The 25853-nt window shown below is 48.8% G+C and overlaps 1 protein-coding gene across 1 annotated transcript; it reads right to left on the reverse strand.

Moving 5' to 3' along the window:
- Window positions 1–800: 800 nt before the first annotated feature.
- On the reverse strand, window positions 801–25853 carry RAB5C (RAB5C, member RAS oncogene family). Its single transcript, XM_081109449.1, has 6 exons — window positions 25728–25853; window positions 5646–5901; window positions 3977–4128; window positions 3653–3775; window positions 2213–2306; window positions 801–1707 (listed from the first exon to the last, which is right to left on the reverse strand). Exons 2-6 carry the CDS (start codon window positions 5809–5811, stop codon window positions 1592–1594), a joined length of 651 nt encoding a protein of 216 aa, XP_080965575.1. The 5' UTR covers window positions 5812–5901; window positions 25728–25853; the 3' UTR covers window positions 801–1591.

Consider the following 25853-nt stretch of genomic DNA (forward strand, 5'->3'; position numbering starts at 1 on the left):
GCCTTAGTGCCCGTGGTCTCTTCTTGGGGTTGGGGTCAGAGGTGGTTTGATGAAGGTAGGGGAAGGCCAGAAAGGCACCTCAAAGTGGTGGTGCTGGGAGATGGGGGGTGAGGTGTGGTCCTACTCAGCAGGGCTCTGTTTGGACCGATAGCCCCTGGGGGCCGAGAGCAGCAGTGCCAGCAGGGAGCAGCAGGGAGCCAGGAGGGCCCAAGCGTCCCCTAGTTCCAGAACCAGCAGGGGGCCTACTAGAGACCAGGGACCGGATGGCTTGGACCTGGTGTAAGGCTATTGTCTCGGCCTTACAATCAGTCCAAAGTTCCAGGTCATTGGTGTTCCTCTTCAGGGAAGAGGGTAGAGGACCCAGTCCCTCAGTCCTGATACAGATTAACCCCAAACCCCAAAGAGCTTGTTTCTGGTGTTTCAGAGACCAACTATTTTTGTTTCTTTTCTTTTGTGTGTGTTTTTGTGTGTGTATGTTGTTTTGATCTGAGACCAAATATTTTCAAATCTGGACTGCACAATCACCCCAATATATTCTAGAGGTGGTCAGGGAGAGGAAAACGCAACTTCAAACTTGATGAGATTCAGTTCCAGGTCACTCTTCACTCCCATGCCATTAGTACTGGTAACAGTAAGGGCCTCTTTTTCTTGGTTACCAAGACACCAGTACCCCCTCACTGGGAGTGAGGGGGCAGCTTTTGTTTAACAAGATTCAGTGGTCCATTTTAAATTAACTTCAAGTAAGCTAGAGAGGATGTAGTCTGATAAATTCTGCCAGAGAAAGACAAGACAAGCAGGAGGTCAATCCATTGGCTGACTATATTGACAAGATACTGATTGGTTACATGTTGAAGAAAACATACAATACAAAATACAGAAAAAGTTGGTTCCATTCCCGCCCACTCCCCCCTTACCCACCCACCCCCAAATACTCATCATCGTGATTTGGTCAGAACAGGGCTCAGAGCCAGAGGTCAGGGTGACCAAGGATGAGGGGGATGGGGTGGGCTGTGGGCAATGGGTTCATGGCTGTCACAATAATGCTGTGGTTTCTCTCCCAGCTGTGTGTCAGGGGTGAGGGGGGACTGCAGCCTGATGCTAGCCAGCCAGCTAAGGGAAGAGCTGTCTCTCCCTTCCCTAGCCCCTAGGGCCTGCCCCATGGCCCAGAACCAAGCACACGCCAAACAGTAAGGATATGGATGCTCTTGCTGAGCCCGATTAATCAGCAAGAGGAAAAAGGGTTACTGCTCCAACCCCTGCCTCCCCATATATAAGGGCGGGGGAAACAGGAGCATGTGGTTACGAAGGGAGAGTGGGAGAACAGCAGAAAGGGCAGGTAGTGGGAAGAGATCATATATATTAAAAAAGTGACTTAAGACTTAAAATTGAATTAGTATTTTTACAGAAAGGTGCAGGTGGAATAACTCACTCCGGCCTATGAACAAAATTATATGGAGAAATCATGGTGGACCCCCTCCCCCTGCCCCCTCCCCCCATGGTGGCCCGAGTAGTTAAGTGCGATTGGTTAGAGTGGATTCCAGTCAGGTTGTTCAGGCGGAGGAGGTGGGGGCGGTGGGCAGGCAAGGGGGGCTCAGTTGCTGCAGCACTGGCTCCGGCTGGCTGGGTTGTTCTCCTGGAGGTCCACACCTCGGTTCCGGCCCGGAGCACCAGCTGCATTCTGGGGCTCATTCTTGGGGAGCTTCTTAGCTGTTTGGGAGAGAAGGAAAAACGTGTTTGTGGGGGTCCTCTAACACTGTCTCCCAAGTCCACTTGAGCAGAATCCGGCATATTGAGGGTTTCACTTCTATGTGTCAGGTACAGGCTGAGTGTTCCAGGAAACTGAGGCAAAGAGAGGTTAAGTGACTTGCTGAAGACCAGAGTTCTAAGTGGAAGAGCTAGAACTTGAACCAAGCAGGTTGACTTCAGAGCTAAATGGGCTAAAAAATCCTAAGTAATGGGTAGGATAGTGATATTGGGTTTCAGGTGGGTGGTAAGCTTAACAGTAAGGAAGTGAAATGTTGAGACTTTAGTCCAAGTTTTAGAAACTTCTGGGATGAACTACCTATATCTGAGTTAGATGAAAAAGAAAAAGATTTTATCAGAATATTGAAAATAGCGGAAGATCTGTCGGTGAAGGGACTCCACAGACATACTACAGAACAGCAGCCCAGTGCTATAACTCAATGAGAGAAGGAGAGGAGAGGTACCTTACCTATTGCCATGAAAATTTCATTCACGTTCATTGCTGTCTTTGCTGATGTCTCCATGAACAGCAAACTGTTGTCGTCTGCATAGGCTTGTGCTTCCTGATTTGGATGGAGGGAGAAAGTGGGCGGGAGGAAAATGTTGAGGATGTTGAGTTGGCAGGGGCTGGGCCCCAGAATAAAAAATCTTCCCTGGTTACAGAGCCTTGTGCACAATAGAGACAATGCAGGGGTTTTCAGGCCTGTAGCCTTCCACTCTGGGTTCCTCTGAGACATGGGCACCATACACCGTTCCCCACTTCAGATACAGCACCTCTCAGCTCACAAACATTGGCCGATGTTTTACCAGGTGTCCCTATGCCCATTCTACCTTCTCGCTCTTTTATTTTTTTAAAATATATTTTATTGGTTTTTTACAGAGAGGAAGGGAGAGAGATAGAGAGTTAGAAACATCGATGAGAGAGAAACATCGATCAGCTGCCTCCTGCACATCTCCTACTGGGGATGTGCCCGCAACCCAGGTACATGCCCTTGACCGGAATCGAACCTGGGACCTTTCAATCCGCAGGCCGACGCTCTATCCATTGAGCCAAACCGGTTTTGGCTACCTTCTCGCTCTTTAAAATCACTAGGCTAAGAAATACTTCTAGAAAGTTACCCTACAAATACAGTTGCACATTTGAACAAAAACAAAGAAGTATGGCCCAGCTGGCGTGGCTCAGTGGTTGAGCGTCCACCCATGAATCAGGAGGTCACGGTTTGATTCCCAGTCAAGGCACATGCCTGGGTTGCGGGCTCAATACCCAGTGCAGGAGGCAGCCAATGATTCTCTCTCATCATTGATGTTTCTATCTCTCCCTTTCCCTTCCTCTCTGAAATCAATAAAAATACATTAAAAAAACCACAAAGCACAGAAGTATGTACATATTGACAGCATTGTTTCCAGTCTTTTGCTATTACAAACAACCTTAAGTTTGGGACTGGTAAAAAAAATTAAATATACAGTATGTAAAACACATCCCCATCTATGTAAAAAAGGGATTTACACACATTGTGCATATTTCTAGAAAGACCAGAAACTGAGGAACTTGGGGGAAGGGAGACTGAGTTTCTAGGTTAGAGACAAATTTAGTTCTATATACCTTCTTGTACTATTTAAATTTTACTATGTGCATGAATTCCATGAAAAAAGTATTTCTTTTACAGTAAATTTCATTGAAAAGTTTACAGAAAAATAAGCAGAAACTTTAGCTATCCATATGCACACATACCCTACTGCCAAGAAACAAGGAGAGGCAATTCCTTTCAGCCCAGGCTCGAGTCACAGAGGACAGCAGATAAAAGCGCCCCTGCTGCCTCCCAATGTCACCCTTCCTGAAACCCGAGTAGCCTGGGGAAAGCCATGCAGCTGGCTTACTCCTCCCCCGCGTCCTGTCCATCCCCCACACCTGGAATTCCACGGCTCTCTTGTTGGCCAGGTCTGCCTTGTTACCCGCCAGGGCGATGACGATGTTGGGACTGGCCTGCCTCTGTAACTCCTTCACCCAGTTCTTGGCCCGTGCAAACGTATCCTGGGGAAACAGGGCCGGCATGTCAAAGGGACAGAGGAGGCACTCTGCCCCGGCCACGCACTAGAGAAGCTCCGATGGCAGAGCCAGGTGTCCACAAGGTCACCAGCCTGAAGGCTCTGGCGAGACACCCCAAACCACCGAGGAAATCTGCCCAGACCCCGTCCAGAAACAAGGATCGAGAAGTAAGGGAAAAATCTTTACTGTGTTGGTGATGTCATAGACCACGATGGCAGCCTGGGCCCCCCGATAGTACATGGGGGCAAGGCTGTGATACCGCTCCTGTCCAGCTGTGTCCCAGATCTCAAACTTGACTGTTGTGTCGTCCAAGCAGACAGTCTGTGTGAGGAAGGCCGCTGTAAGAGGGAAGATGGTGTTACCAGGCGAGGAGGAGCTGGGAAGCCATCCCCACATATCTCCACTGTTGCATCCGGGGTTCTGGCGCTCAAAAGCCTTCTGCTGAGCTGGGCACAGAAAAGCAGCCTGCGAGGACAGGCGGAGTTTGTCTTTTCGTACATGTGCCGAGGGGGCTGCAGAATGTACAGGCTTTAGAGACCACACTGGGCAAGGGCAGAAGGAAAGCCTGCTTGCACCTCGCCATTTCAGGAGCGCTCTCTGAAGAGGAATACAGGGGGCAGGAGACAGAAGCCCAGGGGAAACCTGACTCTAAGCTCAGCAGGGTGGGCCAGGCCCACCCGCCTCCTTCCTCCTCCTCCCTCCCCTCAGAGAGAACAGTCCAGCTGGAAACCTCCCGAGTCCCTGTTTGCTCCAGCCCAGGGGTGTCACTGGCCTTCTGTTTCCTGAGGACACTCACACACTTAGCTGTGCTGGGGACGCCTGAGAGTACACGCTGTTCCCCTGCCCGGAGGAGGCTGGGTGGCCAGCTTCCTAACCGCCTTGCCACCCAGGTGCACTGGGCTAGCCACAACCCCCAGCTCGGACCCTGACCCACTCTTGACTGACCACCGTGTGGCTTGACCTTCAGGTAACACCTGACGCTATCTCTGTCCTGAGGAGGCAGGGGAACACGCAGCACTTGTGTATGTGCTTCAAGGGGAAGTCCCAGAGCTGGGCCAGGCAGGTGGGAGTCCCCTTGGCCCTGGGACCCATCAGAGGATCCCAGAGGACTCTGTTTTTTTAAAGCCTGCTCTCCTGTCTGCCTCCCCGCCCCTCTCTGAAGACACGGGGCATCACCCCACTTCCCCTCTCCGGCTCCTGACTCGAGTGCTGAGGAGGCAGCAGAAGACTGCTGACACGGCCCATTCTGTTTCCAGCTGCCTGGAAACCTCCTACCAACCAAGAGGGTAGAGAAAAGATGACTCAAGCCCAGGGTCGGCCCTGGCCCCTCAAGGTTTGTACTGGCTACAAGGCAAGAGGCTGAGTTCAGACCTTTACAACCTAAATGCTGACCACTGGGAAATCAAAGAGGCTCTTCACTCAAGAAAGAGTAAAGGTCAGCTTCAGAAATGCCAGCCACTCACCAGGCCATTTCCCCATTTTGGAAAGTGGGAGAGGCCAGGGCAGATGCACGGCCTGGCAAAGTAAGAAGAACCCACAAGAATCCAGACTCAGCCTCTCCCTTCCCAGAGGCTGGGTCTGTGGAAGGGTCTTCGCCAAAGCCACGCAAATAATAAAGAGGCAGAACCAGGAGAGGAAGTAAGTTTTGACTGCCAGCTAACTCTCACTAGAAGCTTCTTGGGACTTAGGCATGGAGACCAGCTGTTGGAATTTGTTTCAGGACCCAGATGAGGAAAGGTGCTGCCCCCTCCCCAGGTGTGTTTAGTCTCTCTGGGCAGGCAGCTTCCTTCTCCTCAGGGCCAAGGCATCTCTTTGGCCCTCCTGCGGCCACCCCTGCTCCCTTGCGTCCACTCACCTCCAATTGTGCTCTCCTGGTACTCATGGAATTGTCCCTTGACAAAGCGGAGGACGAGGCTGGATTTGCCTACTGCAGACTCCCCCAGCAGGACCAGCTTAAATTGACAGATCTTGTTCCCAGCAGCTGGTCCATTGGGTCGTGCTGCACCTCCCCGACCCGCCATGGCCCGTCCTGCTGTAGCGGTACCAGTGAGCGTGAGGGCAGGGGCCGGTGCTAAGCAAAGAGGCACTTAGTGGGAAGGGGGGGCCTCCAACTGCAAGGGAGAAACCAGAAATACCACGTTAGTCCAGAGACTATTGTGCAGTGAGCCCTTCTTAAATCACAGGTCTCTCCCTCTGCCCTCCCTGCTGACCTGGCTTCTGCCCCCAGAAGTTAGGAGAAGAGCCCTGACTAGGCTGTACCACACATGTATTTGCTCTACAACCATCCTAGTGGTAAAGAGAAAAGTGGTCTCCCAACTTTAGGCTCATGCTTCTGAGCAAACACACTCACTTCCCTATCCCAAATGTGTACATTCACATACAGATAGACACACACAGGAGAATGGGCACATGTCAGCCTGGTGACAGTGGAATCAACACACTCTTTGGGTACCAAAAAAACTGCCCAGGAAGACATTAGGATCTAGGTCAGTGATGGCGAACCTATGACACGCGTGTCAGAGGTGACACGCGAACTCATTTTTTTGGTTGATTTTTCTGTTAAATGGCATTTAAATATATAAAATAAATATCAAAAATATAAGTCTTAGTTTTACTATGGTTGCAAATATCAAAAAATTTCTATATGTGACACGGCACCGGAGTTAAGTTAGGGTTTTTCAAAATGCTGACAAGTGGAGCTCAAAAGGTTCTCCATCACTGATCTAGGTCAACAAACAATGAACTTGTAGTCTGGTAGCTAAAATCACAGCCCACCTCTGGGCAAAGCCAGAGGGAAGCCAAGCAGGGCACGGGGAGTCCCGGGAGAAAGTTCCTCAACCTTGTGGGCGCTCAGGGACCAGGGCCTGGCCAAGTGCAAGTTATTAAAATAGTCATTTTGTCCTGCCATCTTCAGAAGGACTGACCAACTTTCTCAGTCTAAGGCTGGACTGTGCACTGGAATCCAAGTCTCATCCTGAGCCTCTTCCCACAGTTCTCTCATTTTTATGGGCCAGAGTTTCACACACATTAAAAAACCAAACACACACCAAAGCCAGAGCTCTGCTGGCGGTCAGAACAGGCTGCCAAACTTCTCTTTTAAACAGAGACCTCAGTTCCACTCTCTGCCGGCAGAGAAAAAGGGTGACGCAGAGGAAGAACAAGGGGGAGCTGTGGGAGGGCGGAGACAAACACGGGACACCAAGACCTGCACCCCCAGACGCTGGTGTTCCAGCAAGGACATCTTAGTCACTCGGTCTGTGATAGCTTTGGAGGTGTAAGCTTTCTTTTTTTAAGTTTTGGAACGGCAAAGGATGAGGAGCCTATCTTCAGAAGCCTCTAGAAGAGGTACATTAAAAGCTATCAGAACATACACAGTGCTTTACAAAGAAGTGCTGTGAGTAGATATCATGTCCTGAACACTGCACACAGAATCTGAACTCAAGTTGCAAAGGAAGGATTTGGATGAATGGAGTGTATGCAGGAGGGGTCTCTGGAACGGGATCCCATGGAAGCCCTGCCCTGCCCTGAGCAAGGGGAGTACATTCCCGTGCAGTCAGGGTAGGACGGGGGTGTACACGAGCAGGGGGTGTTTGTAGGAAGCAGTGGTCTGCACGGTGTGAGAAGCTGACAGCAAAGGGTTTGCTTTGTGCAACCTCAAATCGCCTTTCACGTCCAAGTTCTCCCAGCAACATGTTTAAAAAGTGAGCGTCAGGAAGAATGATTCACTAGCCAGGAACAAGGGCTTCCCTTCTGGGCAGCACCAAAGGAAAAGAGGCTTGAAATGGGGCCACCTCTTTCCCAAGAGGACAAGGAAGGAAGAATGAAGGGTAGAGGGAGGGAATCTCAATTAGGGGCAAGAAGTGCCAGTTTTGAAATATTTTATAGTTTAAGGTGCCTTCTCTTCTCGCTCCCATCAATGGTTTTGCAAGACTCGCTGGCCCTTGAGACAGAGCTGTGCTTCTGGCTTCTCTGAGATGCCTTCCTCACGATGCCTATGTACACGCTGGGAATTCAGAGTGCTTACCAAATGAAACAGTTCTCAGAGACAGCTAACATTTACTGAGCACTTGCACAACCATTGTCTACTCTACCCTTTAAGACAAAGGCTTTTCAGATGAACAGCCTGACATTCAGGTGTTAAATGCCTGCTCAAGGCACCCAGCATACAGATGACAGAGCCTCATCCACAAACCTAGGTTGCCTGCACGCTCATTTGCCTCCCTGCCATTCTCCCTGCTAGGAAGACAGATGGAGACAATGCCCACCATTCTCCCTGCTGGGAAGAAAGGTGGAGACAATGCCCCCCTCGTGTTGGGTTTTGGGGGGCTGGGTGAATGAGACACACTTCTGGTGGCTCCAGCAATCACGGTGATCCTCCCTCCCCTGAGTACTCCCAACAGAGGGAGGAGCCACTCAGGGCCACAGCAACAGAGAGAAACCACGATGGAATTACAAGTTGGTTATTACCATGAATTCACATGACAGAATCTTGGCCAACCAGCAGTGTGGCTGGGGCACTAGAGAAGGAGGTATGAACGAGTGGGGGAGGGAACCAGATAATGAAGTCTCTGATTCCAAAAATCAACAAAACAAAACCCCACAGCAGTTGGGACCCTGGCTACCAGCACCTACAAGAAAAATAGAGGTAATATCTAAGTTTTGTCCCTGTCCAACCAGTGGGTTTCCAAATCTGCCCACATAGAATCTGATTTTTTTTTAAAAATGCTTGCAGTATTTTTTTTTAATTTTTATTGATTTCAGAGAGGAACGGAGAGGTTAAGAGAGATAGAAACATCAACAATGAGAGAAAAATCATTGATTGGCTGCCTCCTGCATGCCCCACACTAGGGACCAAGCCCACAACTCTGGCATGTGCCCTTGACCAGAACTGAACCAGGGACCCTTCAGTCTGTAGGCTGAGCCAAACCAGCGAGGGCAGAGTCTGATTTTTTAACAAGTCAGAAGGACAGGCAAGTAACGCTTATGCAATGGTTCTCAACTCTGTCTGCACATCAAAATCACATGTGCAGCCAGCCCCTGGAGGTTCCGGTGAAGGTTTGGAGGCGTGCCCGGTCTCTGTATGTTTTAAAGTGCTACAGGTGCTCCGCCTGGCACGAACTGGCTGGTGATATGTTCTGCCTGGATGCTGGTCCTGCCGTCCAGGCCAGAGACACCTCAGTAGGCACACCCAGCACTTTTTATGGCCTGCTGCCTCGTGGTTTTCTTGGCCCCACTTGGTGATCACATGAACAGAGTCGGAGAACCCTGCCAGACGGGAAAGCATGGAAGCGGCTGATTTTGCCATGAAGGGCGCATCCAGACAGGGGGCGTCTAAGACAGGAGAGGGCCACACCCAGAGCCCCGGGAAGCGTTATGCCCTCCCCTCGGAGCAGGTGAAGTCCTGCGTGGATCTGGACTGCCGCCTAGGGGAGGGAATCTCACTGTGGGAATCCTTCCTCCTGGACCAGTGGCAAGAATCATCCACGGGTGCCATCAGCTGATGGAATTATAACCAAAAATGGCACAGTAAATGTCTTCCTTCAGACAAAAGTCAGATTCTCTTTAAGAGATCAAGTTGTGGCTAAAGTTTCTTATAAGATACAGAATGGGCCAAAGATATTTTAAAAAAACAAAACAGTTTATTCAATACCAAGAAAAATACATGAGTAGGATAAATTTCCTCCTAAATATTTTCTTTCTTTTTTTGTTAATCTTCACATGAAGATATTTTCCCATTGATATATATTTTTTTTAAGTGGAAGGGAAGGGAAGAGAAACATCTATGTGAGGGAGAAACAGATTGGTTGCCTCCCGCACACAGTTGAGCCTGCAACCGAGGTTCATGCCCTTTACTGGAATCGAACCCAGGACCCTTCAGTCCATGGGCCATGCTCTATCCACTGAGACAAACTGGCTAGGGCACTCATGGATATTGTCATGAAGCTGCTGAAATGGGTACAGCTTTGGACCCATGACAAAGATGCTCTTTGCCGTCACCTGCTTTCCCCACCCTCCCAATCAGAACCATGGTTTGTTTAGAGGCCACAGATAACGAACACTATCCTAACCTCACTTCTTCACAGGGAATGAGGATGAATGCAAGCACGAAGGGGTCTGCTACACCTTTTACCACGATGCATATGAAAGGGCAGAAGGGATCCAATTTTCTAAACACTCTGGCTCTGTGAACAGTCATAATGGGCAGATGCCCAGCCAGTTCTGGGGCCACGGGTGGGAGAGAAAGAGAAAGAAAAAGCAGGACACTACTCTTCCTTGCTTTGGGTTCCTCTGCTCTGATACTACAGGTTAGTGGGTCTCAAACTTTTTTCATCAGAATCGCCCTGGGCTTTAAGAAAGTAACCCTGGCCCTGACCGGCTTGGCTCAGTGGATAGAGCGTCAGCCTGCGGACTGAGGGGTCCCGGGCTCCATTCCAGTCAAGGGCCTGTACCTTGGTTGCGGGCACATCCCCAGTGGGAGGTGTGCAGGAGGCAGCTGATCGATGTTTCTCTCTCATCGATGTTTCTAACTCTCTATCCCTCTCCCTTCCTCTCTGTAAAAAATCAATAAAATATATTAAAAAAAAAAAAAGTAACCCTGACCATTGGAATCAGAATCTCTAGAGGTGGAGTCTCTTCTCTAGCCCATGAAGTCACCCACTTCATACTTTGTGTCCTTCCTGGTGAAAGGGTGAGCAATTCCAGCTGAGGGGTGTCTCTCACGCTTCCTGTTTGCTTCAGCGACTTCCTCTGACAGTCCCAGCACAGCTTGGATGGTGAGCTGATTAGGAAAACCAATCAGACTCTGTTGACCAGAGGCTGGGTTGGAGCCTCACTCTCTCAAGGTTAGCTGGAAAGGGGCATAGGGGCGGGCAATGAGAGCCAAGTGACCTTGCCCAGCCTGCCCTGGAGGCGGCTCTGGCCAGTGACTCTTCAGCTGCACTTTACTCCGGAAAAACGCATTCCTGAATACTTAACAACACAAGCACTGGGCTAGAGAAGATGATAAGCAGAAGCAACTTGTTAGCTAAAGAGAAGGAAACACGGGACACAGGAGGAGAGGTGATCCGCTTCAAAGGCGGAGGTGGAAGGCATGTAAAAGCTCAGATCAGCTGGGGGATGATTTACCCACAGCTCTTCCTCAAAGGAATCACCACACCGCACACAGGACCAGAGGGCAGACCCACAGCAGGACTACCCAGGCCTCTAGCTGGTTGCAGACCCTGAGGAAAGAAGAATCTGAAGCAACACAACCCCTGAGCCACATGAAGTATCCACTCGCTATTCCTCAGCACAACTAGCAGGTTAGGACTTGGGAGACTGAACTGGGTTTGGTTAAAGCCTGGCTCTACCGTTTATTAGCCAAGTGACCTTGGCCAAATCAGACGAGCAACTGCTGTCAGCTTCAGTCCCTTCTCTATAAAATGGTATCACCAATCACACAGGGTTGTGGGGAAGGTTAAATGAAACAGCGCATAGCATAGTACTGGGCTGAAGGTAAGGTTCCAACGAGGGGCAGGTTTCTTACACTAAGAAGCTAACTAGTTTTGATTCACTAAAAAAGGTCCTTGAAGACCTAATCTTCCTCTTCCCACGACAGAGGAGGAGATAAGGTGAGGCCAGGTGAGCTGCTTAGGGTCACAGCCAGATGGTGGCAGAGCCCAAGCTCAGGACTCTTAACTCCCCCATCAGACATAGAAAACCCAAGAATATTACTAATACCATTCCACCCACTAAGAGGAACGGGGCTACCACCTTCTATGTGCACTTTAATAAAATGTGTCCTTTAAATATGAAAAAATGAGGGTTTTTCCATAGGACCTATGTCCCCCCTGGAAAGTATAATAGAGGAAGCTTGGCTGGAAGTCAGGTTGAGATTTAAGAGGCGCTCTGATGGGGTGTATCAAGCCAGGGCTGGGGCTCCTCATCCTACCAGGACGTAGGGGGCTTAGGGAAAATGGCAGCAGGAGAGGAAGGGGTGCTGTCCTTACACAGCCACAGCAAGACGACTCTCTTTCCAGGGGGAAGGGAAGTAAATCATTCCAGAGGGGGACTATGAGTGAGCTGGGTCCCCTACCACAGGGACAGGCCCTTGAATCTTCTCCCAGCCTCCCAGTTTTCTTAACTGGGATCAGTTTCCTCTCACTCCCCTCCCAATGATAAGGCTCTTCTGAGACTGCGTGCCTGAACTTGCACTAGATAACACATCAAAGCCCCCGGTGGAGTCCACAGAGCTCTAGCTGAGGCACCAATGCCTGCAAAAGGGACCAGTATGCGGAAACACCAGGAAGCTTAAATCCTGCATTCCCATGACCAAGTGGTCCTTCGCCACAATGTCCAGGCTGAACCTAGAGCTCTGCCAGGAGTCAGCCAGGACAGAGCACAGCTGCTTCTGCAGCCCCTTCCTGGGTGCGGGAAGGCCTGATGGGCCACTCAGGACTGATGCTAAGCTGGGTTAGGTGAAGGCGTCTTGAGGGACTGATCCCCAGCTTCCGGATGCCCTGCCCCAGCAAGAACACCATGGAATCGTTCCCTGAGCTCCAAGCTGCTTTCTCAGCTCTCGACAACAGATGGGTTCCCCGGGGAGGCTGAGAGAAGCAGAGTCAGCACTAACTTCAAGCCAAGGATGGAAACCTCCAACCCCTGTTCCCTCTCCTCCTGCACCCACAGGGAGGAAGACTGCTGGGAGGGACATCTCCACGTAATTGCTGACACAGCTTGGTCAGTGTGATCTGCCCGTACTGTCCACAGAAGGTCCCCAGGATTCATGGGCTGCTCTAGGACTCTCACTCACTGGTCCTGGTGGACAACAGAGGAGCCAGGCATCTGGGTAACAGATTAGGGAGGAAGGCCAGTCAGACAGGGGACAGCCTGCAGTTGTCCCAGCAAGGCTTGTCCTGCCTACTGAGTGTAAGAGGCACCAGGGCCCTAGGCCCTAATAATGATATTCCCAAGAAATTATTCTGCCTAGAGATCCTGGTCTCTGACTCGGCACAACTCAGTCAGCAAGGCTGTGGCAAATTTTCTGGTTCCAACTAGGACAGCTCTATGACACCTCAAGCAAAAGCTCAATTTGAAATGTGGCATTTTCTGCAGCACAAATCAACACACACATCCAGCTACAGGGCATGGAAGGATGGAACTGAGGCTGTGCGATGTCTCACATCTGCCCCCGCCCCCCACTCTTCACCTGCCAGTGCCAAGTGAAATGCTAAGAAGAGCCAGCAAAGGCACAGGTTCTTCCCTGGCCCCAACCCATACCTGCCAGGGTCCCAGGCTGGAGCACAAGCCATGTGAAAGCCAGTCAGACAGACATAGGATCCCTGCTGATTCACAAGCCTCACAACCATCCTGGGACTTCATGAGTATTTGTTTTACTCATGAAGTTACTATTTAATTAGGACAGTTCTAACTGGACTCTCATCAATGCAGGGTCCGCCTTCCCCTCTGTCTCAGGAGGAACTCGTAGGGGCCAGGAGTACCAGCCAGGACAGCTATTACTTCTGCTGCTGCCCCAGGCTCTGAAAGACTCTAAGAACCTCTGCTGAGGATCAGTGTCATCAGCAGCACCTGCTCATCCAGCCACTCATACCAACAACTGCAACAGACGCCTCTCATAAACCTTTCCTGTCTTTACAAAAAAACAAAAATTACAAGAAAACCAATTTACTTCACTGCCCTCTTTGTTTTGCCCTCAGCTCCTACACAGACAGCAGAAGACAGACGTTGTGTTTGAGAGGGGAGCAGAGAAAGAGAAGTGGGTATCAGGTACCAGCAAACCAAATTCCTCTTGCTCAGCTACCACACACACTGTGGTCAGAGGCTGCCCAAACAACAAATGAGGCCAAAGTTCCCAGTGTGAAATCTGAGGGACAATGGCTGCTCGCAGGAGCCAGGGCGCCAAGAACAATATTTTAGGCCAACTTTTTCTTTCTTAACTTTTGCTGAACAAAATGTAGAATGGTGCCAGGTGAAGAAATCAGGCAATGAATGGGTCTGAACAAGTTTCAATGAATGGATCACATTCTACTTCCATGGCCCCAAATTTTCAAAAGACTATCCTGAGTGGAGGGGCTGGAGAAGTTGGGAGGTTTGGGAGTAAGAAGGTGAGAGAAATTAAGGACATTGTTGCAGATGAAAAGGGTCACAAAACAAAATTCTTGAAGGCTGGACTATGTGGGTTTCTTTTGTTTTAACAGCACACATAACATCAAGCCTGACACACAGTAGGTGCTCATAAATGTGATGAAACGTCCTGGCCGGTGTGGCTCAGTTGGTTGGAGCATCATCCTGAACACCAAAAGCTGACAGGTTTGATTGCTAGTTAGAGCACATGCCCAGGTTTTGGTTTCCCTGGTTCGAGTGGAATATCATAGGCTGCCTCAAGCACGCCCCCTATTTGGGATCAAGCCTGCAACCCGGCAAGTGCCCTGATGGGAAATCATGAAAATCAAACCTGCTACCCTCTGGTGTACCAGACGATGTTGCAAACGGAGCCATACAGGCCTGGGTCATCGATGTTTCTCTCTCTCTACCTTCCTCTCTCTAAAATCAATTAAAAAAATAATACCCCTCCTTTAAAATAAATAAATAATAAATAAAAAGTGATGAAGTGAGCTTGAAATATAGGCCTGGTTAGGTTTGGCAAGTAAATGGGGCAGCTGAAAGCTTAAATATATACCCATCTGCCAGATGGTTCAGATCCCCAAAGAGAACCACTGCCCAGCAGACGAGCTACAGCCCAGCAGAGGAACTACCTCACTATCCCAGATAGGTTCCTTCTGCACACGGGTGAAGAGCACAAGTGCTGGAGTCAGACAAACTGCAAGTCCTGGAGCCACCTTGCGACCCCGTGTTGTGTCGCTGAACCCATTTCCCCACACGCACAATGGAGAGAATAGTATCCATCTCCCAGGGCTGTTGGGAGGAGGATGCGTGGACGACTCTTAGCAAAGGGCCTGGCTCAGAGCAAGCATTCAATGAATGTTCAAAGGGCAGGGACGCCCCTGCCCCTCCAAGTCCCTATGAAAGAAGTGGATTCTTCAATCGAAACCTTCAGGTACTATTCACGAATTCCTTTTGTTTCCAGTTTCCCTGGACTCCATTCTTCAGTGTCCCTCGTTTGGAGAGAATTCTGAATTGGACAACTGCTATGGTCTGAATGTTTGTGTCCACCCAAAATCCTCGTTGAAATCCTAACCCCCAAGTAATGGTATTGAGAGGTCGTGCCTTTGAGAGATAAGGCCATGAGGGTAGAGACTCTCATGATTGGGATTAGTGCCCTTTTAAAAGAGACTCCAGAGAGCTTCCTTGACCCTTGCATCATGTGAGGACACAGTGAGATGTCAGCAGTCTGCAACCGGAAGAGGGCCTTCATCAGAACCTGACCATGCTGGCACCCTGATCTTGGACTTCCAGTTGCCAGAACTGGGAGAAATAAATTTCCTTGTTTATAAAGCCACCTAGTCTGTAGGATTTTGGTATAGCAGCCCTAACAGTCTAAAACACCTTTCAGCAGTGTCCTAGAAAAAGGACCAGATCACACCTAACATCCTGTGTCCTGTCAACAACCCTAACCTTGTATTCTCTGAAGACGGGCTTCCAAAACCACAAAAATGGAGGGAGACGACGCCATCCAAAAAAAATCAGCACTGAGTTGAAACCCCGAACCACGCAAACTATGGCCCCTTAAAACAAGTGCCCCCCAAAACAAAGTATCGTAAAGCCCAAACGCCCTCCCTTTCATCTTAAAGCCTCACTCAGGAAAGGGAAGAAGCAGTTCAGCTGTGGAGAGGGGGAGGGGACGGGACTAGGGCAGCTGACAAAGAAACCAGGGTTCCTTTTAAAAACCAGCTGAAAATACTAGAGGTTTGGAAATTGGTGTCATTAATCACCAGTCTTCTGAGTAGCTCAAAGAGCGATCTGATGACTAGGAGAGAAGCCAGGGTTAGAGAGGCCACCCACGCCCTCCCCTGTGCCTGGGTGCTCCTGACAGAGCCCCCTGAAGGGGACACACATGGAGCTATGAATAGAAGGCAAGAGACTTGTAAACCAACTCCCGTCAAGATTCCAACTTAGTGTTTCCAGTAGGGCTCAAGTTGCACGCCTTCAGAGGGATGACAGTACAATAGAAGGATTTAAGCTAGTCAATGATTCAGGATTACAGCTCACCGTGACAGCCTGCCGCGAGCCTGCCTAGAGCCATAAGCCCTGCACAAACCCTCCCATAGGGATGGTCCATTTTTGAATGGCAGGGAAAGAATGCCGGCCCAGACTTACAGGGACTCTCTTATGAGACCCAGAGTCCTGGAAGGTTTGGCTGGAGAACTTAGTGCCTGAAATAGAGAACGATTATTACCTCATCATCCCAACTGGATAGTAGACTCCAGAGTAAACACCAAATCTGGCCATTTCTGGATCAAAGCGTTAGGCGGGGGTATGAGAAGTATGAATGGGTGAGCAGAGAAGCAATAGACTGCTATTGGGATCAACTCCCAGGATTCTCACATAGTGGATTTCTTTTTTATTTTAATCCTCACCAGAGGATATGTTTTTTTATTGACTTTAGAGAGAGAGGAAGGGGTGGGGAGAGGGGAGAGGGAGAGAGGGGGAGGGGGGAGAGAGAGAGAGAGAGAGAGAGAGAGAGAGGGAGAGAAGGAGATACAGAGTGCTGTAAGAGAGAAATATTGATCAGTTGCCTCCTATACGCACCCCAACCAGGAATCGAACCCGCAAACTTTTGGTGTACGGGAGAATGCTCCAACCGAGCCCCCCAGCCAGGGCGCACATAGTGGATTTCCCAGGTGCAGCTCCCCACCTTACCCAGCACTAGAGTCTTCAGTGACTGTGACTAACCATCAAGAGGAGAAACAACTTGAATCCACCCACATATCTCCATGTTAACATATCTAGAGGAAATGTTTGCTTAAAAGGCAGTGGCCTCAGAGAGACAGCTAATTCTAAGACTGGGCAGTGCTGAAAAGTAAGGAAGTGCTCAAAAAACGAAAACCAAAAGCCCTCACTATGAAAGGGGTTAGTCAAAGAGACCTGAAAGACTTCCCAATGATCAAAGCTGGGACAACTTGAGCAATAAAATAAAGTAGTATTGGATTATAAACCCAAGTGTATAATAAATATCCACGAGTCCATACTGATGTAAATAACTGGATAAACAAACGGGAGAACAGACAAACCTCTTGTGTACAAGAATTCCAAATAATCCGTGTAAATACTCTGCCCTTAAGGAGAGGAGCATAACTCGCCACTCGTCAACTGTGGGCTACACAGAGCGACTTCCATCCAAAGGGGACAGTAAGAAACGGGGAGAGACAGCAACTTTGCAGTGAGGCAACCTGCCCAGCACCACTTCAGCAGGTGACTAAGGCTGACATTCAGTGATAAAGCATGTGACTGTATTTAGCCTTGACAGGACGTGATGAGAATGGCACTTTACCTACGGTCTTCCTCCCAAAAAACCCACAGTCATAACCCAATGTAATCATGAGAAAAGTATCAGACACCTGACTAGTACTCCTCAAAACTGTCGAGGTCATAAAAAACAAGGAAAATCACCCTGGCCGGTGTGGCCCAGTGGCTGGACCTCCCGTGCACCAAAAGGCTGCCGGTTCAATTCCAGGTCAGGGTACAGGCCCAGGTTGTGGGCTCGATCCTTGGTGCAGGGCATGCAAGAGGCAGCTGATTGATGAAGTTGCGCTCTCACATTGATGTTTCTCTCTCTCTCCGCCTCTCGCTTCCTCTGTCTCTAAAAATCAATACAAATATTAAAACAAAACAATAAGTCTAAGAAACTGTCACAGCCAAGAGGAACCTAAGGAGATATGACAGTTAAATGTCATGAATCCTGGACAGAAAAAGGACATTAGATAAAAACTAAGGAAATCTAAATAAAGTATGGACTTTAACTGATAATGTATCAACACTGGTTCATCAGTTGTGACAAATGTACAATACTAATGTAAGATGTTAATAATAGTGGAAACTGGACATAGGAGTTTATGAGAAAACTGTATTACCTTCATAATTTTTCTAAAAGTATTCTGAAATTAAACTATTATTCATTAAAAAAAAAAAAAAAAAAAAAGGCAGCCCTGGCCAGGTGGCTCAGTTGGTTTGAGTTGGAGTGTCATCCTGTATACCAAAAGGTTGCAGGTTTGATTCTTAGTCAGGGCACATACCTAGGTTGGGGCATGTACAGGAGGCAACCAATCGATGTTTTTCTTTCACAATGATGTTTTTCTCTCCCTTCCCTTCTCTCTAAAATCAGTAAAAACATATCCTCAGGTGAGGATTAACAAAAAAAAAGAGGCAGCAGCTCATCTTGTGACAAAAAAAGATGCAAAGACTCTAGTTACCGTAAACTCATGTTCATAAAGATGAGTTAATTTTATCGGGAGCTAGGCTGAGGGGTAAGCAGATAGGGTTTGGTGGGAGCCCTGGCAATAGTCAAGGTGAGCAGCCCAGCCAGCATGGCTCAGTAGTTGAGCATCTACCTGTAAACAAGGAGGTCACGGTTCTATTCCTGGTCAGGAATAGAACATGCCCGAGTTGCAGGATCAATCCCCAGTAGGGGGCGTGCAGGTGGCAGCCGATCAGTGATTCTCTCTCATCATTAAGGTTTCTATCTCCCTCTCTCCTTCTCCCTTCCTCTCTGAAATCAATCAATATATATAAATATATCCTATATAATAGAGAGGTAATATGCTAATTGACCATCATGCCCTCACAAAGATGGTGGCACCCAGTCTCCTCAGCCCCGCCAGGGGGGCAGCAGGTGTGCCTGCCGCCAGAGTCCTCCAGTCCCCTCAGCCCCGCTGGCAGTGAATTTTCATGCGACCACTACCTTTTAAAAAAATCCTTACCCAAGGATATGATTATTTCTTTTAAATCATCTGTTCTCAGGGAGCAGGCCTAAACCAGCAGGTGGGCATCCCCCAAGGGTCCCAAGACTGTGAGAGGGTGCAGGCTGGGCTGAGCCCCCCCCTCCCCCCGCCCCCCCCCGGCATGAATTTTCTAGTATATCTATATAGACACACACACACACACATATGGTCTAGGTGAGCAGAGAATAATACCCAAATCCTGCAGGTACATAGCAGGGGAGTTTAAAGGCCACATTGGTAGGTTACAGCTGCTGGTGCCACTTTTTTTTTTTTTTAAAGTAGTTGGAACTTTAATACCTTTGCCTAGTTTTGGTATCAAAATAATGCTAGTTTTATATAATGAGTTAAGAAGTATTCTATTTCCTGGAAGAGTTTACGTTCCCATGAGTACATTTTAAAACATTATTTAGTATAATTTAAATACAATGAATGTGCTTCTATTTTGTGTATGGCTCAATGAATTTTGACAAATGTATATAACCAGGTAATCACCACCACCATCAAGATATCCACATTTCCATTAACTAAAAATATCCCCATGTTTCCTTTTACAGTCAATCTCCACCCTCCCTCCCCCTTACCTGGGTGCCACTTTCTTAAGTCCAACCTCTCAAGAATGAGCCTTATGCAGATGTGCAGAATAGCACCCACAGACCAGAGTTAAATTCACTTCCACTGACCCCTGGCCCGGGGTCCCTGATGCCTCACCACACGCAGCTGCAGAAGCACATGCTGTAGAAGTGAATCAAGAGGACTGTGGACAGCCAAAGCCATGCCAGCCTTCTCCTGTGAAGCCTTTCACTGGCAACGGAGGTATGGAAAGCCCCACTTTCTGGAATTCAGTTTGTGACCTGTCCCCGCCTCCTCCCCATCTCCTCGATCATCTACACCTAACACTCATCCTATTTACCTGTTTGCTCTTCTACCTGTGAGCCACTTTCTGGTGGATGGCCTGAAAAAACAGCATGGGCTTTGGGATCAGATGGATGAGTGTGAATTCCAGGTCGCCACATCCAAGACGTGTGAACTTAGGAAGTGTGTTAAGTGAAATGGGTAGGCATTTGCTTCAGGGGCAGATGGGAATGTCTGCCCTTAAACAGCCACAGTGGAAGTTACAATGCTGAGCACCTTGGCAGGACTGAACACACTGATAAAAACATGACATGATCAGTGCCCCTACAGGGCTCCACACAGGACAGGAGGTAGACAAGGTGCAACTGGAGGAAAGCAAAGGGAGGAAGAAAGCCCTTAGCCTATCTCAGGGAGGGAAGGCTTCATGGAGGAAGTGACATTCTAACTGAACATTGGGAAAGGAGGGAGGTGGGGCTCCCAGGCAGGTGAAGTGGAGAAGAGCCTTCCAGGCAAAGGGAAGAACACACAGGTGGGGCAAGGAGGGGCTGAGCTGCACAGGAATTCCAGCACAGACTTTTGGTTCTGTTCGCTGCTCTGCCACTTACTGTGGTGTTCCCCACGATAACATAGGGATTAAACGCAGTATCTTCCTCCTGGGGCTATTGTGAAGACCAAAGGAGTCAATACATGGGATGGCTCTGGAGTGTCTGGCACATCCTATATAATAAAAGCCTAATATGCAAATTGTCCCCTCAACCAGGAATTTGACCGGGGGTAGGGCCAGGTGGCCAACAGCCCACAGCCCTACCCCAGCTGGTGGCGGCAGCAGCAGCAGCAGGCAGCCGGGGGAAGGGAGGCCCGGTCTGGCAGCTGGCAACCACTAGGGACCCTACCTGTGCACGAATTCCATGCACTGGGCCTCTAGTATGACATAAAGCTCAAGCAGTTTAGCTTTTACTTGATTGTTGTTTCCATATACAGGAGATGGGGACATTCACTCTGAAAATGAATCTCTTATTATAGCAGGCTATTAATGCAGAGGACACCCTAAGAAATATTCTAATTCTCCTCTGCCAAGGCTCTTCAAGGCACTCTCACCTGGATTTGGGGACATCCTAATTTACAAATCCTACTGGAAGCAGTCCTTCTCAAAAGGCCTCAATAAATGTAACCCAGACTCAAGTTAGGGGGGAAAATGCCAAACTCTAGGAATCTGGGAATTGAATCCAAAGAAATCTGCTGTAACCAAAATATTGTCCTCAAGTTTCCTGTTGTAGCTATATTCATTCAAACTTTGCATTCCAATTTATAATAGATCCAGGACTGTTTTAAAATGAAAATGCTGCCAAAACCGGTTTGGCTCAGTGGATAGAGCATCGGCCTGCGGACTGAAAGGTCCCAGGTTCGATTCCGGTCAAGGGCATGTACCTTGGTTGCGGGCATATCCCCAGTAGGAGATGTGCAAGAGGCAGCTGATCGATGTTTCTCTCTCATCGATGTTTCTAACTCTCTATCTCTCTCCCTTCCTCTCTGTAAAAAATTAATAAAATATATTTAAAAAATAAAAAAATAAATAAAAAATAAAATGAAAATGCTTAAAACTGAGTAAGATTGGTCCTGGCTGGGTAGCTCACTTAGTTAGAGCAGCAACCCGCTACGCCACTGGTCAGGGGTTCAATCCCTGGTCAGGGCACATACAAGAATCAACCAATGAATGCATAAATAAGTGGAACAACAAACTGATGTTTTTCTCTCTCTCTCTCTCCCAAATTAATAAATAAACAAAACAAAAAACTGAGTAAGACTGAAGTGCCTACAAGATGCAAGACCTCATCTGGTCTATGGCTCTGAGTATCCACAGCACATGACCCCAGTAGGATCCGAAAACCCCAGTGGGAGAGACATAAGCATGGTCTTAGTTAACACTGTATTCGGTAAAACAGAAATACAACCCACAGCAGTTCTGTTTAATATCTATGAAACAAGAAAATATGTGAAACCGTCCAGCAAAGGATTAGCATCACAGCGATACTTGCTAAAAATGTTGAATCAGAATCATAGGGATGAATTATCATGTACCTTCAAAATCCCATGGACCTGTCCTGGCTGGTATGGCTCAGCTGGTTAGAGTGTTGTCCCATGCACTGAAGGGTCACAGGTCTGATTCCCGGTCAGAGCACTTACCCAGGTTGCAGCTTTGGTCCCAGTCAGGGCTCCTTCTAGAGGCAACCAATTGATGTTTCTCTCTCACATCAATGTTTCTCTCTCTCCCTCTCCTTTCCTCTCTCTGGGATCCATGAAAAAACATATCCTGGGGTGAGGATTAAAAAAACAACCCCATGGACCCACAAATTTGTTATTTTTGTTGAGTATCTATTCTGTGCCAGGGACTGGACTAGCCCCTTTACCTCTTGTTTCTGAATCTGCAAGATATTTTGTATCCCCATTATACTAGAAGAAACACAGGCTCAGCAAAGTCAAGTAACAAGCCCAAGGCCATGCAACTGGTAAGTGGGGGAGTCCAGATGGAACTGAAGTAGTTTGCCTTGGAACATACAATTCCAAGGTCTGACTACTCTAAAGCTCTCGTGCCTTTCACCCCATCACACTACCTCTCTGTTTACAGGGCAAGGGTTAGAAGAAGAAAGTTCTTTCTAAGAAGTACTTGCTTGTTGAGGCTGAATTAAATTTATGTAAACATTGTTCTCTTTCCATGTAATTCTAGTGAAAAGAGCTCTTGGTGGAGAGCTACATTCTTCCCACTTACAAGCAGTAAGCAGCACCAAAGGGGACTAAGCAGAAGGGGGCTAAGCAGAAGCCAGCTCTGCTGGTTCCCCATGCCCTTAACTCTGTCTAGAGCAGTGGCTCCCCACCTTTTTTGGCCTTGCCCCACCTAAGCATCTCTAAAATCCTGATGCCCCTGCCCTGTGACATATAATTATTTTTTTAAAATATATTTTATTGATTTTTTACAGAGAGGAAGGGAGAGGGATAGAGAGTTAGAAACATCAATGAGAGAGAAACATCGATCAGCTGCCTCCTGCACACCCCCCACTGGGGATGTGCCTGCAACCAAGGTACGTGCCCTTGACCGGAATTGAACCTGGGACCCTTCAGTCCGCAGGCCGACGCTCCATTCGGTGAGCCAAACCAGCTGGGGCTAATTCTTATTATTCAGAAAGTGAACTCCTATCCATGTGGCAGAAGCCTAAAAGGCCATTAATGTGCTCTAAACAAGCTTCCAAAGAACATGGCATCCATGAAAGAGAAAAATAAAAGAACGAAAGGACAGCTGAAGTACTGAGGAAGAAATCACTAAGAAATTGTTAAAAAAAAAAAAATAATATGAAGTGATATGAAAAATAGCAAATAAAGTTTCAAAACATGCAAGAGAACTGAAATGCATAAATATGTCACAATATATATTTATATACTGTATATGAGGCCCCTAGAACCATAAAAAATGCAAAAAAATTAACTGTTACTAACTCATTCTCAAATTGCCCCCCTTAAAAACTCAAACTGGCCCCCTGTGGGACGTGTGCCCCACGTTGGGAACCACTGGTCTAGAGGGATCCCGGGGTCCACTCTCTTTTACTTTCATTTCCTAGCCATCAGACTTTCAGGTTCCTACAAAATTAATGGCATGCAGATATCAGCAAACTCTTGGCCCAAACAGAGTAGGGACAAAGGAGTCATAGCTGCCATGGTCTCCACAGGCAGAAGAAAAGGTGGTCAAGAATGAGGCTAGGAGGGGAGGGGAGGGGAGGAGAGAGGACAAAACCAGAAGCAGAGGATCCCAGTGATGCGCAATGCTAGAGGGTCTGTATTTGGGCCACTGGCTGTTCGCTTTGCATGTTCATTCCTTTAACAAACAGACCGAAGGAGGGCCCACTATTAGGGAAGTCGAGGCACACTGAATCCCAAATCCCAAGTCCCGGCTCAACCACTTTCCAATTGTATGTTCCAAGGGAAACTACTTCAATCCCTTCGGTGGCATCTCTGAGGTGGAGGTACAAATCCCACTCTCTCCCAGGACTCTTAATGAGGAACATGTGTGAAAAGAACTTTGCAACTTGAAAAGAACTTCTGAAAATTAGTTACCACCCTTCTGTAGTATAAAGGCAGAAAAGGCTTACTAGTGGTAAGAGGCAAGAGGGGAGAGGAAGGGCATCACAGAGGAGGGGCGTCTACCCCACACAGAGCCCTCTCTTTCTGCCAAGCAGCGTCAGGTCTCCTGAGATGTCTGGATGCCAGGAGTGGCTGCCTAACCACCCGGAGCACTGGTGCTTTCCTTGTCTCTCCGAAAGAGACAGCGTCTCCTTCAAAAGCCGACTACGGAATCGGAGCTGGGAGAGCATGTCCCGACAACGAAGGTCCCCTCAGAAGACTGGTCAGCTTCATCCTGAGACTCCCCGAGTTCCAGAAGCCACAGCCTCCTACTAAGGAGGTAAGTTTGGTCAGCAGGCCTGGTGAGCAGTCAGGCCTCCCTGGCTCTGCCCTCAGAGGCACAGGCTAACCAGGTTAAGAGAAACTAGGTTGCCTGCAGAAGTCTCCAGTGACCCTCCAAAGAAGCCCAGACGGATAGAGAGCCTGTGATCTGACTGTTGATCCTAATAAGGAAGGTGCTTCTATTGTCCAATGAAAAATGAAGTAAGTGCATCCAAGGACTAGCTCAAAAGTTTGTAGGAATCAGACACTGGTGACAGTCCAGAAGCAGTCAAAAAGATCTCAAGGCAAAAAAGAAAAAAAAAGAAAGCAACTAGCCCTTGTAAGTAGCATCCAAGGGCAGTAAAGATAGCCTGGAACACTGAAGAAATTCCCAAAGATAGCGTGGCCTTCCCTCCCTTCCTTCGCTGTAGATAGCCAGGGTCAGCCGTGGCCTCAAAGAGTCAGGCTGCTCTCATTAAGGTACAGTCTCTGGCCTGTACTTTGGTCACATAACAAAGAACCTCCCAGCTAGATCTGAGGCAGCAGCCATTTCACACACCTAAGTCCCAAGCAATAGAAAAGGATCAGATGTCAGCATGGGCTGTCTCTTGGAAAGGCTGGGCGAATCAGCCCTTTCTGGCATGTATGGACGTTCTTTGGGCTAAAAAATTAGCACATGAAGAACCCAAAGGTGCCACTGTGATCTCCATTTATTCTTCTGTAATCTACAATCGGTTCAAGCCCAGAAGGGACTGGAGATATCTGGAACTAGAAGTGGCATCTACCTGTTGATAAGGGAGGTATGTGTGTGTTTGGGGGCGTGGGGGGAGGTTTGAAAGAGATAGCCCAGGAACCTTGAATTCCAGGCTCTTCTTTTTTTGTCTTTTTTTTTTTTTTTCTCCTTCCTAAAGACCAGCAGACAGCAGTCCCAGGAGGAGCAGTCCCTCTGAAGCAGCTTGAAAACCACTCACATGCTCTGGAAGGACAGTCCTGAGCCTGGAGCAAGGAGGGAGGAGGAGAGGAGTGAGAAGATAATGAATGGGCAGATCCACCCTGAGCTGTGTAGCCAGAATTGAGCAAACCTCAGCTAAAATGTTCAGAGGCAGGAAGGGAGATACGCTCATTGGATAACACAACTAGAGAACAACATAACTAGGGGGCAGGGCTGGGGTCGAGGGGGCAAGACTAGAAGTCAGCTCATTCCTGCTTGAACTCTGCTGAGATCCTGGTTGGCGCTCTGGCTGGAGGAAAGAGAGGAAGTAAGGAGTTGTGCGAGCCTGTGCGGTGTGGCGGTCGCACCCAGGACCCCCCAACCCCGGCCCTTCCAGGAAATTGACACAAAACCCCTCCAGGGTTGGAGAGACAACTGTTTTTGTGGGAAGGGGGAGAGGAAAACCGCGACAGACAGCACTCCCCACCACCTCTAAAAGAGAAGGGAGACAGGTTCCTTCACACCTGGCAAAGATTCCTCCAATTCTGGGAGCAGAGGGAGCGGAACTTAGGGTCCTTCCCTCCCACACCCGGACTGGACAGGCCAGAGGGGAGCCAGGAGAGTTTCCCAAGGCGCACGAAAGGCAGGTAAGGGAAGGAAAGAAGAGCTCCCTTCTTGGCCTGATGCCTGAGGAACTCCTTAAGAGGGGGCTACGGGTCGGGGGAGGGGTCAGTCTCCCTCTAAGCCGGAATGGGCGGGAGGAAGAGCTACCCCGAAGACATCTCAACGCGAGTGGGACACTGGGTCCCGGGACGGGGACACTCACGGCGGCTTTGGGGCGGCGGCGTTACTTGGGGCCAGGGCTCGGACCGGCTCCACTCTTCTCCCCCCGGCGGAGTCTCCGGCCTCCACTTCCGCCTTTCAGCGGCTCCGGATCCGGATCTCCATCTCC

This window comes from Myotis nattereri (genome assembly GCF_964212035.1).
Source record: "Myotis nattereri genome assembly, chromosome: 16".
NCBI classification, from domain to species: Eukaryota; Metazoa; Chordata; class Mammalia; order Chiroptera; family Vespertilionidae; genus Myotis; species Myotis nattereri.

Bases quoted from the DNA above. Each gene is read 5' to 3' on its own strand.
- RAB5C (XM_081109449.1), bottom strand. From the start codon at position 5,811: ATGGCGGGTCGGGGAGGTGCAGCACGACCCAATGGACCAGCTGCTGGG. The intron at 4,129-5,645 runs GTGAGTGGACGC...TCCCTCTTACAG, and splicing joins CCAGGAGAGCACAATTGGAG to CGGCCTTCCTCACACAGACT. The intron at 2,307-3,652 runs GTGTGGGGGATG...CATCCAAATCAG, and splicing joins AGAGAGCCGTGGAATTCCAG to GAAGCACAAGCCTATGCAGA.